The 19,304-nt window shown below is 41.4% G+C and overlaps 1 protein-coding gene across 1 annotated transcript in view; it reads right to left on the bottom strand.

Moving 5' to 3' along the window:
• Nucleotides 1-11,809: 11,809 nt before the first annotated feature.
• The window catches only part of LOC121953646 (mitogen-activated protein kinase kinase kinase 7-like), a 50,339-nt gene continuing 42,844 nt past the window's right edge, over nucleotides 11,810-19,304 (bottom strand). The window contains exon 13 of the mRNA XM_042500834.1: nucleotides 11,810-11,851. Coding sequence (XP_042356768.1) covers nucleotides 11,810-11,851 — 42 coding nt within the window. The remainder of the gene's footprint in view (nucleotides 11,852-19,304) is intronic.

Below are 19,304 nucleotides of genomic sequence, written 5' to 3'. Positions count from 1 at the left end.
CAGAGACCTCTAAAATGAGCATACAGAGTCTAACAAAACTGGTGCCTAAGCAAACCAAACCCAACCAAACTGCAACCCTTTTACAACATTAACTGGAACTATGAGTGTTCAATACTGACTTTCCATTGGCATTATTTTTATTGTGCTGAAAAAGTAATTTTAACATACTTCATGGCACTACCATGTAACGTAATGTTATACAGAGAGCTCTAAAACGAGCAGACAGGCTGCTAAATAACTCTTTCAGTTGCACATCTGTGTGTACTGTGTATGAAATGACCATGACCTCTTAACACCACATGGGTGAAGAGTGGACTTGCATTTGCATAGCACCTTTCTAGTCTTCTGAAAACTCAAAGAACTTTTACAGTACTTGCTGCATTCACTGCACATTTCACACACACTTTCATTCGCTGGTGGCCAAGGCTCCTGTTAAAGGTGAGACCTACTCATCACTTACACACACACACTAACTATTGGCAGCTGTAGTTACCAGAATTCTACTGCTATTTTACAGTGTCACTACCATACCATACTACCATATTCTATATTATACTACCGTTAAATTATTACAGTATTCTACAGTGACAGTCTATGGGTTTACAATGTAATGTTAAGGTAAAAGTTGGACATTATTGTTAGGATTTGGCAGTCTTTTTACAGTAATTTCACTGTTGTCCCTTATTTATGTACCACTTCATTGTAATAAACCGTACTCAGTCTCTCACAAGTTTTATGTTTTTTGCTAACACAGTAAAAAACTAAACAAAAGGCTAAAGGCCAGCATGTTCTTGGCTGCAGAAAAAAAAATCTCTTGTGGTTAGCTCGTGGAGAAGCAGCGCTGCTGGCTACAGACTGTGAGGTGAGAACACAATTCCTGACTGAACTAGAAAAATCCTTCATTTGCCAGGCATCACTGAGCAGTTGTGCTGCTGATCTAAAAGGCCTTCGTTGTCTGACGCCTTGTACCGTCTACATTTCCCTTTCTCCTGATTCACTGCCTCTGTTTCCATCTCAGTGCTAACACCTGCTGGTGAACAGCTTATTAGAAGGTTTTTGTACCGTTATGAGGGTTTAAGAGCTTGTAAATTGTCAGACTACCTCAGCCACTCTTTTCTGACACATTTACCTCTCCAGCTGGCTTCACGTGCTCCACCCACTCTCATTCCCTGGGCGTCAAAAATGGAGTCTTGGTCAATGGCCCTCAGCTTCTGTTAATGGTGCACACGGCGCCTTACTGGCATAGTTAGCATATGAATTTTTGAGGTATGCCAAAAACATGTTTTGTGAGGTGACAGTGACCTTGACCTTTGACCATTGAATTCTAATCAGTTTATCCTTGAGTCCAAGCAGACTATGTGTCAAATGCAGGGAAACTCCCTCAGAGTGTTCTTAAACAGTGTGAAACAAACAACATAAAACATTGTGATGAGGAACCTTAACCAATAAATTCTAATCTGTTAGTTCTTGAGTCCAAGTGGAAATTTGTGCCAAATATGAGGAAATTCCTTCATGCCTTCCTGAGATATCCCATTTACGAGAATGAGACAGATGGATGGACAGACAACCCAAACACTTCATGGCCTCGGCCAAGGGTGTTGACTAAACGGGGGCATACATTCAAATTTTGGTGGTCATAGGTCAAAGGTCAAGGTCACTTATACCTCGTCTGTCTCATTCTTCTCATTCTTTTTAAATTTGGCACACACATTCACTAGATTCAACAATGAACTGATTAAATTGTGGTGGTCAAAGGTCAAGGTCAATGTGACCGTCTTGTGAACACAATATCTCATAAATACCTTGAGAGAATTTCCTCAAATTTGACACAAACATTCACTTGGACTCAAAAATTAAGATAAGATAAGATAATCCTTTATTAGTCCCACAGTGGGGAAATTTCCAACAATTGCAGCAGCAAAGGGATAGCAAAATAGCAAGATAATACTGTGCAAAATAAACTGTATTAATAAATAAATAAGTACAAAAACGTGCAGGATGAAGATGAAGGAAATGAGCACAGAGGATGACATAAACAAACAATATATACAGTATTTACAACGCAGAGAAACTCAACAGTTAAATAAAGAATGTTCACAGTTGCATGGGTGAAAGTGAAATTGCACTTGTGGTATTAAGCTGTACAAGTGGAGTCAGTTATTGTTGTGTGTGGTCTACTGGGAGCAGTGCTGGTTGTACAGTCTGACTGCAGCAGGGAGGAAGGACCTGCGGTAACGCTCCTTCACACACTTTGGGGTGAAGCAGTCTGTCACTGAAGGAGCTTTCCAGTGCAGTCAGGGTGTCATGCATGGGTTGGGAGTCGTTCTCCAGCATGGATGACAGCTTAGCCATCATCCTCCTTTCTCCCACCACCTGCACTGAGTCTAGGGGGCACCCCAGGACAGAGCTGGCCTTCTTGATAAGTTTGTCAAGTCTCTTCCTCTCAGCAGTCGTGATGCTGCTGCTCCAGCAGACCACTCCATAGTAGATGGCTGATGCCACTACAGAGTCAAAGAAGGTCAGGAGTGCTCCCTGCACTCCAAAGGACCTGAGTCTCCTCAGCAGGTATAGTCTGCTCTGGCCCTTTTTGTAAAGTGACATTGTGTGTTGATTGACCAGTCCAGTTTATTGTTCAGGTGAACACCCAGGTACTTGTAAGAGTCCACTATCTCAATGTCCATTCCCTGGATGTTCACCGGTGTCAGAGGGGAGCGTCTGCACCTGCGGAAATCCACCACCAACTCTTTGGTTTTCCCCGCATTGATGTGGAGGCGGTTCCGCTGGCACCAGTCCACAAAGTCCTGAGTCAGTTCTCTGTACTCACTGTCATCCTCATCTATGATGAGACCGACAATTGCAGAGTCATCAGAGAACTTTTGCAGGTGGCAGTTGGTGGAGTTGTACATGAAGTCTGCAGTGTAGAGGGTGAAGAGGAAAGGAGCCAAGACGGTTCCCTGCGGGGCCCCCGTGCTGCAGACGACCATGTCGGAAACACAGTCCTTAGCCCTCACGTACTGCGGTCGGTCCGTGAGGTAGTCCAAGATCCAGGATGAAAGGTGGGAGTCCACGCCTGAGTCCTCCAGCTTGTCCCTCAGAAGCTCAGGCTGAATGGTATTGAAAGCACTGGAAAAAAAAAAAAAAAACATGATCCTCACAGTGCTCCCAGGCTTTTCCAGGTGAGAGAGAGCTCTGTGTTGGAGGAAGATGACAGCATCATCCACTCCGATGCCTGGCTGGTACGCAAACTGAAGTGGGTCCATAGATGAGCTCACCAGGGGGCGCAGATGGACAAGCATCAGCCTCTCCAGGGTCTTCATCAGGTGTGATGTCAGAGCCACGGGCCTGAAGCTGTTGAAGTCCTCCAGGTGTGGTGACCTTTTCTTCTGAACTGGTACCACACAGGAAGTTTTCCACAGCTCAGGCACCTCCCAAGTTTCAGGCTCATGTTGAAGACATGCACCACTATCCCGCACAGCTGGTCTGCACAGGACTTGAGGAGCCTGGAGCTGATGCCGTCTGGACCGGCTGCCTTTTTTGTCTTGATCTTCCTGAGCTCATTTCTCACCTGGACTGTTGAGAGGGACAAGCAGGGGGACTGAGTGCTGGGGGGTGGGGTGGAGTGGTCAGTCCCTCAACAGGAGGAGCATCAGCAGGGGGTGGCTGAGAGGTGAGAACTGTGTGGAGGGGGGCAGGAGTGGAACGGGGGTGGAGCAGTTTTTACTGAGGACGCAGATGAGGGGGGGTGCAGCAGGGATGACTGGGCCGGGGGATGGGCAGGTGGCTTATCAAACCTGTTGAAAAACAGGTTCAGGTCATTAACCCACTTCTGATCCCCCACAGCCTGGGTGTTGGGCTCCTTGTGGCCGGAGAGATGGTGTTAAGGCCCCCCCAGACTCCCCTGATGTTGTTTTTCTGCAGCTGGTCCTCCATCTTCCTCCTGTAGATGTTTTTCCCCTCCCTTATCTTCCACTTCAGCTCTCTCTGCACAGCCTTCAGCTCCTCCTTGTTTCCTGATTTAAAAGCCCTCTTTTTCTCCTTGAGGAGAGCCTTTATATCAGGATTAATCCAGGGTTTGTTGTTGGAGAAACATCGTTCAGTCCTGATGGGTACGGTGTTCTCTCACACAGAAGTTGATGTAGTCGGTTATGCAGTTTGTGAGACTGTCAATGTCCTCCCCATGAGGATCACAAAGTTCCTCCCACACAGTTGTCTCGAAACAGTCTCTCAGAGCCTCTTCAGTCTCTTCAGACCATCTTCTCACTGTGCGAGTGACGGCTGGTTGTCTGTGTACAAGGGGTCTGTGCACAGGCAGGAGATGAACCAGGTTGTGATCTGATCTTCCCGGGGGGGGGGGGGGGGGGGGGGGGGGGGGGTGATGAGTTGTATGCCTCCTTGGAGTTGGCATAAAATAAGTCCAGCATTTTATTGTCTCGGGTGGGGCAGGTGACATACTGGGTGAAAGTAGGCAGAGTAGAGGACGGAGAGGCATGATTGAAGTCCCCAGAGATCAGAAGAAGGGCCTGTGTGGGTGCTGTGTCTGCAGCCTGCAGGTGAAGAGTGCAGGACATCGCAGGCTGCGTCGCCATTAGCAGAGGGGGGGATGTACGCCGCTATGGTAATTACGTGTGAGAATTCCCTCGGCAGGTAATAGGGTCTCATGCTAACGGCTAACAGCTCAATGTCCTTAGAGCAGAGTTGCTCTTTAATAGTGATGTGCCCAGAGTTACACCATCTATCATTAACAAACACAGCCAGCCCTCCTCCTTTCCTCTTACCGCTCTCCATGGTCCTGTCCGCCCACACCAGGTGAAAGCCGTCCAGTGTTGTGTGAGTGTCCGGAGTTTGCGGAGTTAGCCAGGTCTCTGTAAACAGCATGATGCTGCACTCACGATACTCCCGCTGGTGCCGGGCCAGAGCCGCCAACTCATCCATCTTATTTGGGAGAGATCTTACATTTCCCATAATGATGGACGGGAGGATGGGTCTGTAGCGTCTTTTCTTAGCCCTGCGTTCAGCTCCGGCCTGAGTCCCCCGTCTCCTCCTCCTCAGCTCTCGGGGAACGTCGGGTCTCTCGTGAGGCATGACGGCTGAGTTACGGAGGGCCAACAGCTGATCCCGTGTGTAAACAACAGACGCACGGCTGTGATCTCCAGACGCAGTTGTAAGCAGAGAAAAAGTAGTTAGGAGAACCAGAGCAAACTTCAGAGCTTTGGTCTCCATCATGTCGTAAGTAAAGTAAAAGACTCATGCAAGAATAATTAAAAAAACACTTAGAAAAACACACGAAAAGCCGAAAAGTACTCAAGAATGAGCAGGAGCTGCTGCAACAGGCTGCCCCTCGCGCGGCGCCATCTTGGTAATTATATGTGGTTATGTGGTTAAGTGGTTAAGTGGTTACAATTTGGTGGTCAAAGGTCAAGGTCACTGTGACATCTCAAAACCATTGCTTGGCCATAACTCAAGAATTCATATGCTAATTCTGACAAAACTTTACAATTTTTTTAAGTGTCTAACAGGATATAATGATGAAGTTGTGAGATTTTATATCCAAAAGGTCAAAACTCAACCTCACTTTGACATTGTAGTGTTCTGCAAAAACACTTTTCTATCCATTATTCTAAATCATACCTTAGGAACAGCAGAAGAGACATTTGGTCAGATACTGAACTGGTGACACTTATCTTGAAACTGTATTGTATAAATCGACTGTGCTGTCAGGTGGAAGATGTTTGAAGCATCCATGTTTTCATGGACATGAATGTAACCCAGCTAGCAAATTTTGGTTGTTAAAACTCCAACAATGGTACAATACAATCAATGCAATGTTTTAGTAACGTTATCAGTGGCAAATTTCGCTGTTAGTCCCCAGAATGTTCTTCTTAAAGTTAGGGTGAAATTCTTTATGAATCTCTTAATTGTTAACATATCACCTTACATTACATTTTCAGAAAAAAAGAAATGTTCTGTGATCTCAGTTCTCAAAAACATGTTCTGAATGTTGTTTTTAAAGTGGTCCCCCTTTGTTCTGATGTAGATAAAAGACCATTATATGATCTGTCACCTCTCAACATCACCAAAACATCCTCAGAATGTTGCAGTTATAACGTTACATCGTAGTCAGTATTTTAACCTTCTAGGGACATTATTTGAAAAGATAAACATCCATAAAATGTTCCTTGAACACTAGATTAAAATCTTTTATTTAAACACTATTGAAACTTGTAGGTAATGTTAGCCAATGTTCTGGAACGTTCCCTGCTGAATGGGGATTTGCAAATGCAACTTCTTGTCTGGCACGTGGAGGCAAACAACCACAAGGCAGTAACTGTAGTTTCAGTCAAACACTTTCATATAGATCCTCTATATTTTCTTCCTGAACCAAACGCAGATGTTTACAGAGCAGAGGAACAGTGGTGAGCACTGTCAGAGAAAAAGGGAACTCCACTGTTAGGAGGCTACCAGCGCTGGTCAACAGTGCAAGTTATAAACTGCTTTCTACTTCCTTTTCACATGGACAGGCGTCAAACAAAGACCTCCATGCCTCACATGGCACTGTAAAATAAACAGTATCAATAATATGTTCCTATCTGGTGCGAGGCCAAATGTGTCACATTAAAACTGTGCAATAAACAAATCATTTTGAGAGGGTGCAAAAGCTCTCGCTTGCCAAATGAGTCATAAAGGCAGGGATGTTGAGCAGAGGATTATTTCATCTCCTTCACAAGGCAACACAGTGTAGGCGTAAAAATGAAAGTACACATGTGGGCTGCTAGACGCCCACAAAGTTTCCATAGAGGAAAACTGACAAGATTAACATCACCTTTGTGAAATACAGTGAATTATTTTAGCGCCGCAAATGTTTTGCAAAAGCAAGAGCAGCACTGTGCTGGATATTATACCTCGGTGTGACATACAACATGGCGTCCATGACACCACAGAAGAAGAAAAGAAGCATTCGTGACTCAGATGTTGATCTCATCCAGGCTCAGGGCTGCCCTGGATACAAGTTCACATGATTCTCTGCAGAGTGTTGTGTTGGTTTATTATCATTCTCCTGTTGTTATACTAAACGTTGTGGTGACGCCACTGCCCTTATTACCCAAAAACCATTGAGGAGTCGGCCCCGGTTCAGTGGATTTGATTTCACCTGTGTACTGATGCAGCAAGAGGAGGGCTTTCCATCCCCAGGGAGCTGCTCTGTGGTCATCTGTGTTTCCTTACACCTCCTCTCCCTGCTTTCGGCTGGGAGGCTGGGCTGACATCACTGTGCTCCTGGCTGCCGGGGAAGCGTAAATTGGATCAGGCTTGTCAGGTTTCGGGGAAAGTGAGCCTGGTTTTGCCGTGAGAGTCATGCTCAGGATGGGAATCCAGAAATTTAAATTCACTACAGTGGGAAGGCAGCCAAATCAAAGAGAGATGAGGAGGTAGCATCAAAACAAAAGGAGCACATCTAACTGCTCAGTGCTTACTGCAGGCTTTATACTGCATGTGATACAGCCTACAGTCTGAGCGCAAGAAGGAACAAGCTTTTCCATCCAAATACCCGACTAAAAACATGCTCCAAAACAGCTGCCACTGTTGTTACTTTAGACACTATCTGCTAAAAACCAACACGAGATCATGAAGCTGAAATTCAGGTAGCATCATATATAATAACAATGACTTTTATAGCACCTTGAAAAATAGAGTTTACAAAGTGTTTTGACAACCATAGCAAAGGAGAAATGGGAAATATAGATGGCAATACAACCGAAAACCAAACCTAATGAACACAACATGATAAAACTATAGAGTGAGGATAAAATTAAAACCAGAGGACAAAAAAAGCAAGACGCAGGACGCATTATGTCAGTATAAAATAATACAAAGAAATAGACCAAAAAATAGAAAAAAAAACACAATCAAACCACAAATAAGAGGAAATAAAATAGATAAAACATAAACTCGAAAGATAAATCACATAAAATGTATCACATAAAAGTAAGTCTATAAAAATGGATTTTGAGAAAGCAGGTTATTCCAAAGACAAGGGGCCTTGATGGCAGAGTCTCGGTCACCTTAGAAGTACAACAAATAACAAACTTCATTCAAACTCAACAACATCAGCTCTGGTTTAGTCAAAATAAAATCTTATTTCACCAAGTCAGATGTGAAGAAATGCGGAGCCACACCCTGTTATCCCATTAAAAGTAATGGATTGCTTATTAGCTGCTTCTCGGCTGCTCATCTCAGCAAAACTACATCTCAGTAGCTTCTCAGCTTGCTGCAAGTTGGTTTGTGTACACAAGTTCATTTGTAAATTAGCCCGCTACAACAGTTGCAATGGCAACTGTGCACATAAAACGGCACAGACCATCCTGCTATGTTAACCCTTTGAAACCTGCAAAAGATAAACTTTAGATAAACTGAGCAAACAGAAATTAGTGTAATTTCTGTCAAAAACATGGGAAGAGAAGCAATGAGCAGTTTGGTAATAAATGTTCCACAAATTGCAAGAAATTAGTATATTTAGATTTATTTCTTTTTAAAGCTAGGGTAAAAAAAAAAAACTAAATTTATAATTATCATAATCACAAACTTAAATTTATGTTAGAGAATTAAACATTTTAAGCCCCTTTTCCAAGTCTTGTTTGAATTATTTGATTTTTTCTACATTGTTATTATTATTATTGTTATTATATCTTTTTTCTTCTTTAAAAAAATGAGTTAGGTTTTCTCTTCTTTTGTTTCCTGTTGCCTTCTTCCCATGTTTTTGAAAGAAATCAAGCCAATTTCCTCGAGTTTCAAAGGGTTCATTTGGATGGGGATGTGCATTCTATTGCCATTATATCTCTATGTTCCTGCCCCCTGATAAATGATTAAGAAACTACAGTGATTTATTTCACTATGATTGATAGTAACTAATTTCAGTGCCATCAGCCCTACAGCCACAAACATGCTCCACAGGCCTCAGCTCCCCTGCAACCCTTCAAAAAATAACCTGGCACAAAAACTGGATGGACAATAGTCATAACACCATGAGGAAGAACAAATCTGTGAGCAGATCATGTTGCCAGGCTGTATGTGGCCTCTTCTCTCCCACACGTAGATCAAAAGAGCATCAATTATACGAAGCTTCCTAAAGTGTACTGCTAATTATTGTCACTACCCCGCTCTGTGTGAGGAGCCACTCACACAGGCATATGTGGACCAGACTGTGCAGTTTGGTGAGCATTAATTGGACATGATGAAGCTAATTAGCAGAAGCCCCAAAGACCCTGAGCAGCGGGCTCTAAGTGTCAAACAGGAATGACTAACATGGTGCTTAATGCAATTAACACTTCTGCTGCTGGTTATTGAGACAATAGACAAACAGAAGAGAGGACACAAGTGATGGCCCCGACCTTAAAGCATCCATCCAATCAATAATAATAATAATAATCAATAAACCAACCAACTAACAAACTGATGAAATGTGTGGTAATGTTTCATCATTGCTGTTTTTTAAATTGATATTTTCAGAGCAAAGGGCACGAGGAGGCTCTCAGAGCACTGACTGAGACAAGAAGGAGCCTGCAGGCAAGTGCACACTAAAAGATTTTTGCCAGGATTTGCAAGTGTAACACAAATTTCTTTGACCTGAGACTAAAACCCCCAAGTCTGCACAGAATCCATGTCTGTGCCTGTCAGGATAGGTCTAGTTTCAGACAAGCTTCAGTTTCTTAGAGCCAAGAACTGGATGGGCTTGCAGTTAGGGCATCTAGGAAATGAGTCTGAGACAAACATGAGAGTACACGGAACACACACACCGAGTTAAATCATGAATTAATAGGAGGTCAAAAACAAACTAATGGTCAATAAAAAGTAGGGGTAACAATTCATCAATCTGGATCAATATATTGATTCAATGAGCAACAATCTGCATCATCAATGCAAAGTGAAAACACTGATCCACATCATCCTCCTTCAGATGTGCCTTAATTTTGAAATTCTGTCACCGTCATACAGCAGCAGGCAGACGATAGTGGGCAGACAAGACAAAGACGATGAAGATGAAAATGTTTTGTTTTTTGGACAAACTGCGAGTCAACACAGAGCATGTGGCATATGTAAACAAAAGCTGCACTACTAAAAACATGCATGCAGACTGAAATTCACCCATGCTGTTCTGTCGAGAGATGCAGTAACTGAAACCAGCGGTGAGTTAGAGAAAGCATAAATAATACATGTAAACTGGTGAAGTTATGAGCACGGTTTAAAATTAACTTCTTATGTCCACCTGCAACTGTGGCTGTTGGAGTCAACAATGGTTTAGCCATTCAATAGTTTGCCAGTTGTTTTTTTTTTTTGTTTTTGGCTTATGAATGATGCAAATCTAGCAGCCACACGCACATTTCCAGGATTTGGCTGGTGGCTGGTGCTAATTTCCAATTCTGGTTATGAGTAGAGCAAGCTGCACAGCTAGTTTAAGGAATGTAAAATGCCTTGGGCCTATGCTAATAAGGTTAGCATGTGTGGGGAAACATGACTTACAAATGACAGTTGATTTGTCTGTGAACCTCGACAGTTATCGCTGAGATTTATACCTTTGTTAAAAGATCCACGTTTTGAGGACATTGGGAGAATTTTGTCCTCAGGGATTTAAGTCAAATATGGATGAAATTTCAGGAAAAAGATCAAGGCTGGAGTTCAAATGAAAACATTTTTCCAGAAAGGATTTTCTGACTGAATGAACCAATTTTAATTAATTACAGTTATGTGTATGTTTTTTTAAAATCTTTTCTGGCCTAAAGCAAAAATGAAAGAGGTAGCAGCCTCCTCTGTAACTGACTGTGTTAAATGAGCACATATTATAATATATCGATTGCTAGCCCCTAAATCTAATTGAATCAAAATCGTATACTTGCAGACTCTGTAATATCGAAAAATATCTTATTGGCTGGTGTCCATTAACCATTAAATTGCACAAACTGAAACTGCAAACACAACATTCACCTCATAAAAACACGTCAGTTCAAAAAAAAAACTCCCGTTTATCACAAAAAAGTTTTTACGCTCACATGAGGTGGCATTTCAGGTCATTGGAAAAAGCCATATTCACAAAACTGCACTGGAAACACTTTTTATGCTTTTATAGCCCATATGATGTGCAACACCGGCAGAAAGTAATATGACTTTATGGATGCCAACCACCAGTAAAACCAAAGAAGAAAAAGTACAACAGAGTCACAAGACACTCTGGAAAACAATGACTCGGTATGTTCAGATAGAGGAAGAGACCGAGATCTTCATAACTCTTATACGAGACAAGGAAATTACGGCTATATTAGATTGGCTTTATTGAGTGGCTGCAATAGAAATAAACTGGCCAATGTTTTGAACATCTATCTGCATACCTCTGGGAATGTTATCGCGAGAGGAAGGTCGTGTAACATCACGAGAGAAGTAGCTTAATATCAGTCAGTGGAAACACAGTCATCTCTCAATTGTGTTTCCTGTGCTCACTGGTAGCCTGTAACAAACACTCACAGCAGCAGCCCCGCAGCATTGTTTTGCTGTAGTGCTACGTTGGGTCTGAGCGCTAACTCAAAGCTAGCCACGTGGTTGCAAAGCATGACAGAGTGCTTGTTTATCACCTCCGCTGCTGTAATCCTTCAGAGCACACAGACCCTAATTGCATCACATCAAAGCCGGAGCCACGTCTTCCCTCCGCAGCCGACACGGAGATGAATGTGAGAGCACGTTAATCTGTCTCGACAGGTGGAACCTCCGCAACATCCAGCAGCCTTTGCAGCTTCATTGGCACTGTTACATCAGCCCACAAACTGCTTCAGTAGCCCCGCTCAGGCCAGGAGATACTCAAGCGGCTGACCTGCAGGTGCACCGTTTACAAGCACATAGTTTGAGTACATGTAAGAAATATTGCACTGGTACCAGTTTGTGAGGGAGGTGGCTGAGTGCAGTTTTCCAAGTTTTGAGTTGCCAGTTTTGGCTGAAGATTGTGTTCTCTGCAGTGTCTGAATGAATAGTGAATGAATGAATCACTTCCCTCAGTCTTCCATCTTGTGCCATTATCACCACTAAGTTTTAATAAGTCCAATACTACGATATTCTCTCTCGCTGTTTTAGTACCCAAGACTGCTCTTGGTCTTGAGATCTGTTTCAAAGTCACTCTCTGAAATTTTCAAACTTGTCTCAGAATCAGCTGCATTTTTACTCAATCTCATCTCTGTCTCAAACAAAGAGGACTCAGGATCTATTTTCAAGACTGGTAAAGACCACAACTGTAAGGATAGCACTAAAAAGAGTTTTCCAGGGATGACTTTTTTTTCTTTCTTTTTTTTGTAGGCCAACACAAAAGTTAGCATCAAAAAGCCAATGGGATTTTTCTACTTGATTTTGAAATAATGCAGAAAATAAGCTCTATGGCAAACAAATGTTATAATACTTGCATGTTTTCTTCATCAAGATAATCTTCACAGATGAACACAAATTTCAAGATTTTTGAACCACAATTGCAATTGCCAGAGGTAAAAAGCTAATGTTAGCCTATGAAAAAACTACAGCACAGTGGCATGACGTTGCCATTCTCGGTGTGATGACGTTCTGTAGTCAGATTTAGGCGTTTTTTATCTTTTTAAGACATGTAAGGGCTTCAAAATTAACCGTGGGGTATTTAATGACATATTTTAAGTCGTAGAACAAAACGTGAAACTCTCCTCAGCTTGTGTAAACCACAGACCTTATTTCAGGCAGCTAATCAAAAAAACATTTTAAATATCCATGAAATTCTGTAAGATGAGATCAAACCGTGATTGTAGTTCTGAACACTACACCCACATACGGTGTAGCATCGACCCCACCTCGCCATTCTTGGTATTGCTGGTTGAGCATACAAAAACACAGGCCACTGGACTGATACAGAACATTAACTATTATTATTAGTATAATCATTAAGAACATTAAAGAAAAATAATATTCTCAATACTTTTTTTCTAATTAAAGATATAAATACACCTGTTTTGAATTCAACTTTCTCTCAGTCACAGAAGACTGATGAGGCAAAGTTGACCTGTTAATTCATCATAAAACACACTTCATTCAAACTCTGCAGAAACAAAACAAAACTTACCAAAACTGTCTTTGTTATTCTTGATAGTAATCTAGTAAGTCCACTGTTCCAGAAATCAACAGCTCTGGTTTGGTCCAAATAAATCCTTAATTCCGCAAGTTAAATGTAAAAACATGCCGCTATTCCCCACAGTCTCTCTCTGCCTGCTGGCCACCAGCTGTTCACAGTCCTGTAACTCCCTCCACCACTAGGTGTTGCTGTGTCTATCAGCTCAGCTGCCTCTTCCACCAGTAGAGACCGCAGACTGAGCTCTGGTATGCTGTGCACTACATACAATGAGTTTATTACAGAGAGCTGCACCTGTATTTATGGTATTGAAAAACATACCTTTGGGATTTCTAAATACCCTGTGGTGAAAAAAATGGCTAATAATTCAACTCACACCACAAGATTTGAATCGGGGGGGACATAAAATCAATGCTTTAAAAGTTAAAAACTCTCTCCCTTTAAGCTTGAAAGCAGAAGTTTGGAGCTCACTCCCACAAATGTGATAAATGTTGAAAGCTCAAATGTTGAAATTCCGCATCAGTCTGAATAAAATGAATTACTGAATGTGTGCAGCTGGTTCCTCTACAGTGGCAGACGCAGCTGATTGGTTGTGTGCTCAAAAGAAAGCCAAGGATTATGTGTGTTTTTGTTCGCTTGGTTAAGATCAGTAACCCTCAAAGCACAACACATGATGCCCCATCACAAACTCAGGGTGTGTGTGTGCCTCGATTGCATGGGCAACGACAAACTGTCAAGTATTGATGCGCAGCTCATTGTCGTCCTCCCTGGATCAGCCCTACAGAGCAGCAGAGCAGCAGAGATGGAGGTGAAGTAATGCCGTCCGCTCCCTCCCTCGTGTCCCTTCAGGTTCAATGGCTTCACTTAGTCAGTGGGTGTTGAGCGCGAGTCTGTACACATTTCAAGTGTAAACCTCATTCACCAGAGCTGCTGCAGCTACTTGGTCATTTGACAAAAAAGGATTACATCACACATTCAGGCTGCTGAGTTATCAGACAAAAATGGCTTTCATTGAGAAGAAAAAGTATAGAAATAACACTAAAGGTGACATGAAACAGATGTCAAAGTAAATACTGATTTTTCGGCCTGCAGTTAGGGTTCTGTACTGTTTTGAACAGACCCTTCCAGTCTAAGTACTCTGTCTACCAAAATGCTGCTTTAGGTTAGGGCCTGTTTTAATATTACATACACTCGTATTACTCTGTGCACAAAATGTGCTTTTCAAAATCAAAATATGACATTAACATTATTTTCCACTTTCACTGAGTTCATTTTTTTAACCAAGATCAGTCCTAATCGTAAATATCAAATATTCAGCAATTTCCAGAATTTAATCCTTTTTGTCATGATGCCACTATGTTTTTAAATTAAATTACTACATTACTACATTACTACATGCAAAGTAACCAAAATCTAGAATAGATTTATTATTATTGTTATTATTATTATTACTATTATCATCACATCATGGGATATGTCAGTAATTTGCAGCAACATTGTTTGTGACACTGCACCCAGTGGAAATAGCATGTATTTTCTCCATATGCCAAATATGGTTAAAAAATGACATCATCAGGTAGAAACTAGTAAAATGACAAATTCCAAGGCAAAAGCAATACAATGCATGTTTTTATGATGGCTGTGGGATCAAAAATTGCAGTTTTAATGGGTTTCGATGGTGCATTTTTTGGGGTTGTTTTTTTTGCTCTTAACAGTCTGAATGTAACAATTTCGTTTCCAGAGTGTATTTTAGACTTATTGTAGGAGCTGAGCTGGAAATTCCAAGATTAAACAAAAATACACAATCTCCAAAATGTATGCCATATGCATGAACAAAACCAAAATGATCAAAATGAAGAATGAAAAGCATGCCAACGCACCAAACATTCCCTAAGGGTTTTTAATTTTTTATTTAATATTTTTTGTTTTCAGCTTTAACAAACACAATTTCCCATAAGCCTTGAAAAATCACATGTTAAAGGCCACAGCTCAACAAAAGAGATGAGTTCATGGCTGTAACAAAAGCACAGAGCAGGTTTAAGGCAGCAGTATGCAGCTAAAGAATGGTATCACTGACTTCATTAATTCTACTTTCATTCCTCATGAGCTGCGTCCCTCAGACACTCTGATGGGACACTCTATAAGCTCAATAACAGATTTAGCTTTACTTTAGCAACCCCTACATGGCATATGTGGATTTAAGCAGTGCCCAAAACAGCTGACCATCATCTCACCATCTGCCCCCCTGTCTACACCAATCACCGCCGGCCATGCCAGATGGGTTGCCAGATCTGTGGCAAGGTTATGCACCAGATAAACCAGAAATGCCAACAACACCCTCAGCAGTGAGAACAGAGAGACATGTCTCCATTCTTTGTTGTTGGTAATTTGGTTTGGATTTTTGGTTCAATAGTAATAAACTGTTAAAATTTCACATATCATCACCTAATTACAGTAACGTCCTCTGCACTGTGAGGATACAAACATTGTTCTCATGTACAGATTGTCTCCTCATCAAGAATTCTCAGTGTGTCTCACAGAAGTCCAAACAATGGCTGTTCAAATCTGTTCCAAGACACAAATTCATGGCAGCGGCTTGGCGCTCCATGAAGCGCTCTAGTGTCAGGAACGCCATCTCACGCACTGGGATTAGAAAATGGTTTTCTGCCATGACAAATTTGCTGCTGGTGACACTTTTTATTGTTGCAAGGTGTGAACAGATGGATCTATGAAATATTGAATACAAAATAGTACAAAAAAGGCAGCTGTGTATTCTTTTCTATGTACAAACCATGTCAATTTCAAACCAAAAGAAATGTTGGAGAATATGCAGCTGCACATTGGTTCAAGGACTAATGAGACAATGAGTGAGGCATAATGTGTCAATTATTTGTGTGAAAGCAGTGAAATTAGTCTACATGCACGGCCACTGTCATGCAAAAACACTACATCCAAGTGATTACAGAATCCATTGTCTATGTCTGTGGCAGCAGTTAGAGGAATTCAGCCATGAATGGTGGCAAAATTAAAATATGCTTTGGTGCCTAAAGACAATTCAGACTCATTCAAGAAGCGTCCCCACTGAAGTCATTTGATTATAAATCTTGTTCACAGCACTATAGTGGAATTTCAGATCAAGTCGACTCTGATATACGTTAAAACAACACATTCCCATCCCAACATCAAATATTGCCACTTGGTCAATGCCATTCATGTCTACATATGACATTGGTGTTCAGTGCAAATTAGAAGATGCTAGTGTGCTAATGTGCTAAATAAAATGGTAAATATGGTTAAGCATCTGCATGTTGCCATTGTGAGCATGTTAGCAAGCTGATGCTAGCATTTATTTCGCCACTGTGCCTAAAAATTACAAATTATGAGATATCCTCCTATATTCAGAGATAATTATTTTTAAAGATTTATATTTCCTCTACTATGAGAGAATACAAACTTTTAAACCCAGCAGAATAAACGGTTAAGTTTTACTTTCAATGATGTTCAGCTGCTCCATCTGTGCCCAGAGTACGCTCAGTGGTCCAGGAATGTGGTACAATGAGTAACTGAATATGATATTGGTATATATATATTTCAAGAGCACTTCTAAAGAACAGTCCAGCCCAAAAAATAGAAAAAGTATTTGTGGCGGCAAATCAAACAACAATGAAATGATTACGTGGGAAACCCTGTATTTTAACTCTACATATGTAACATCTTCATATTCTTTACTTTACGCCAGAGAAGTGAGACGCAGCAAAAAACATTTCAATCAAAATCCTCTATAAATACCATGCACTGTATCATCAATAAGAAACAAAGTGTAGTTTCAAAACCACATTGTGTCTTTAGTGTGCAGAACATTTATTTGTTAATGACTAAGAATCCATAACTGATCAGTTCACAGCCTAATCAATGAATCATAAAGTGATCTCAGCCTCGGGTGATAACCAAAAAAAACACAAAAGAATAGTGCCGAGAGGACGAGACAGAAAGCCCTGCTTCACACCAACTGCACACACATCCTCCAGCATGACAGACTGCTGAGGCAAAGGTGATAAAAATAGACGTGTTAAGAGAGTGAGTGTACAGAGTAGAAAGAATTTAGCGAGAGAGAGAGGTAGAGAGAAAGATAGAAAGAGAGGGGGATATGGACAATAAGAGAGGAAGGAAAAGAGAGCGATAGAGAAAGAAATCCATCAGACATTCTGAGTCTAGTTTCCTCTGTCTGCCCTCGAGCCGTGCTGCGCCTCCTGGGACAGTCTGTACTCATCACCTTCACAGACGCACACACACACACACACACACACACACACACACGGTCAGGCTGCCCTTGATCAGTTCCTCTCACCTGCACATACACACACACACACACACACACACACACACACACACACACACACACACACACACACACAGAGTGCTGTTTGTGTGAATTATGTATCGGTTTTACACAAACAGTCTCTCAGACAGACAACAGCAGTGAAGAAGACCTCAACCAGCTGTCATCACACTGAAGCAAACATGCTGCCATGGAGATGCAGTCTTACAAATAGGAAGATGTTCCAACTCCATCAACCAAATTCCTTGTTTTTCATTCTGCATTTCTATACATGCTGTGATGTTAAGCTCACAATGAAGACATTACTTCATTCATTCAGTCAGTCAGTCAGTCAGTCAGTCAGTCAGCCAGGGTTAGTCCATCTGCTCCCTGGTGGTCACTGTAAGGCATGACAGAGTCTCCACACTCCACACTGATCCAGCGTCAGTCACTCAATGCCTCTGCCATGCTGTCACTTTAAATCTGACAAACCTCAAGACTCAGAATATCCTTCATGTTCACCTGTTGTCTTTATCAATGTCCATTTTCAGAAATCCCTGCATGAACTTTCAAACAGACCTGATCCTGACAACATGTCACCACTATGCTGAGGACACTTGATTGTCTTCTTTCTCTCATCTTTTTTTGAAATAGTGTTTTCATTCATTAATTATTTCGCTTGATAATTCATGGTCTGATTGCTGTAAAGTTACTGTTGATAAATCTACCTGTACTTCAAATCTGTGTCACATTAAAAAAAACTCCCAGGGGCTTTACTAAGGGCTCATTTATGTTGTCTTTGACACACTCCCAATGAAAGGAGGCCTCAGCTTTGTTTTAGTGGCAGTCCTCAGGCTGAATGTAGAAGGTAGAGCGGGTCGTCTATTAATTAAAAGATTGCCAGGTCGATTCTCTTTTAGCCTGGGCAAGATACTTCAACCCAAATTGTCCCCGATGGCTGTGCATCGGTGTGAGTCTCTGTGTGACTGTTAGGGATGTGGCACCTGGTATAGTAGAAATCTAGAAAAATCAAGTCAATTTACCATTTTGTTAATTTCTTTGTTTTTCTTTTTAAAAAAAACTCAATAAAATGAAGTTTTTACAAAGCCTTATTTATTTCTAATAACTACATTGTGGAGGAAGCCAGGCTGTGCTGTTGGTGTGGCTGATACATCGAATATATGTTGAATATGTATTGCAGCTTGTTCCACATGCAATACATAAAATGACTTTATCGCGAACATCAGGTATAAATCGTCACGTTTTTTTTTAAAGTCACCAGCGTTTGGGTTCTCTTGCTCTCTTCAATAGCTCTCTGCCTCACACACACACACACACACACAAGCAGGGCTTTTGCAGAGCCCCAGACCGTGACAAATTAGTTACATTTTGCCACCATACTTTGATTTGCAAATACTATTAATATATGAACTGAAGAGCTTTTAGTTTGTTTCCGGCTTACAAAAAATACACCATCAGGTTTAACGGTATTTTGGTTAACAGTTGGATGTTAGCTATTGCTAACATTAACATTATTGCCAACGTTAGCTATTGCTAACATCCAACTGTTAACCAAAAGCTTCAAGTCCACAACAAAAACATCAACACTTCCTGCCTGAGACTAACCAGGTCCTTCAAATTAAAAGCATCATGGTTCCCTCTCTTATTTATTAAATTATAACAACACTTTTAAAAAAATCACTATAAANTAGCTATTGCTAACATCCAACTGTTAACCAAAAGCTTCAAGTCCACAACAAAAACATCAACACTTCCTGCCTGAGACTAACCAGGTCCTTCAAATTAAAAGCATCATGGTTCCCTCTCTTATTTATTAAATTATAACAACACTTTTAAAAAAATCACTAT

The sequence above is a fragment of the Plectropomus leopardus genome, chromosome 14, assembly GCF_008729295.1.
Source record: "Plectropomus leopardus isolate mb chromosome 14, YSFRI_Pleo_2.0, whole genome shotgun sequence".
NCBI lineage: Eukaryota > Metazoa > Chordata > Actinopteri > Perciformes > Serranidae > Plectropomus > Plectropomus leopardus.
Note: the sequence above shows the minus strand (reverse complement) of the source record. Positions and strands in the feature narration are given on the sequence as shown.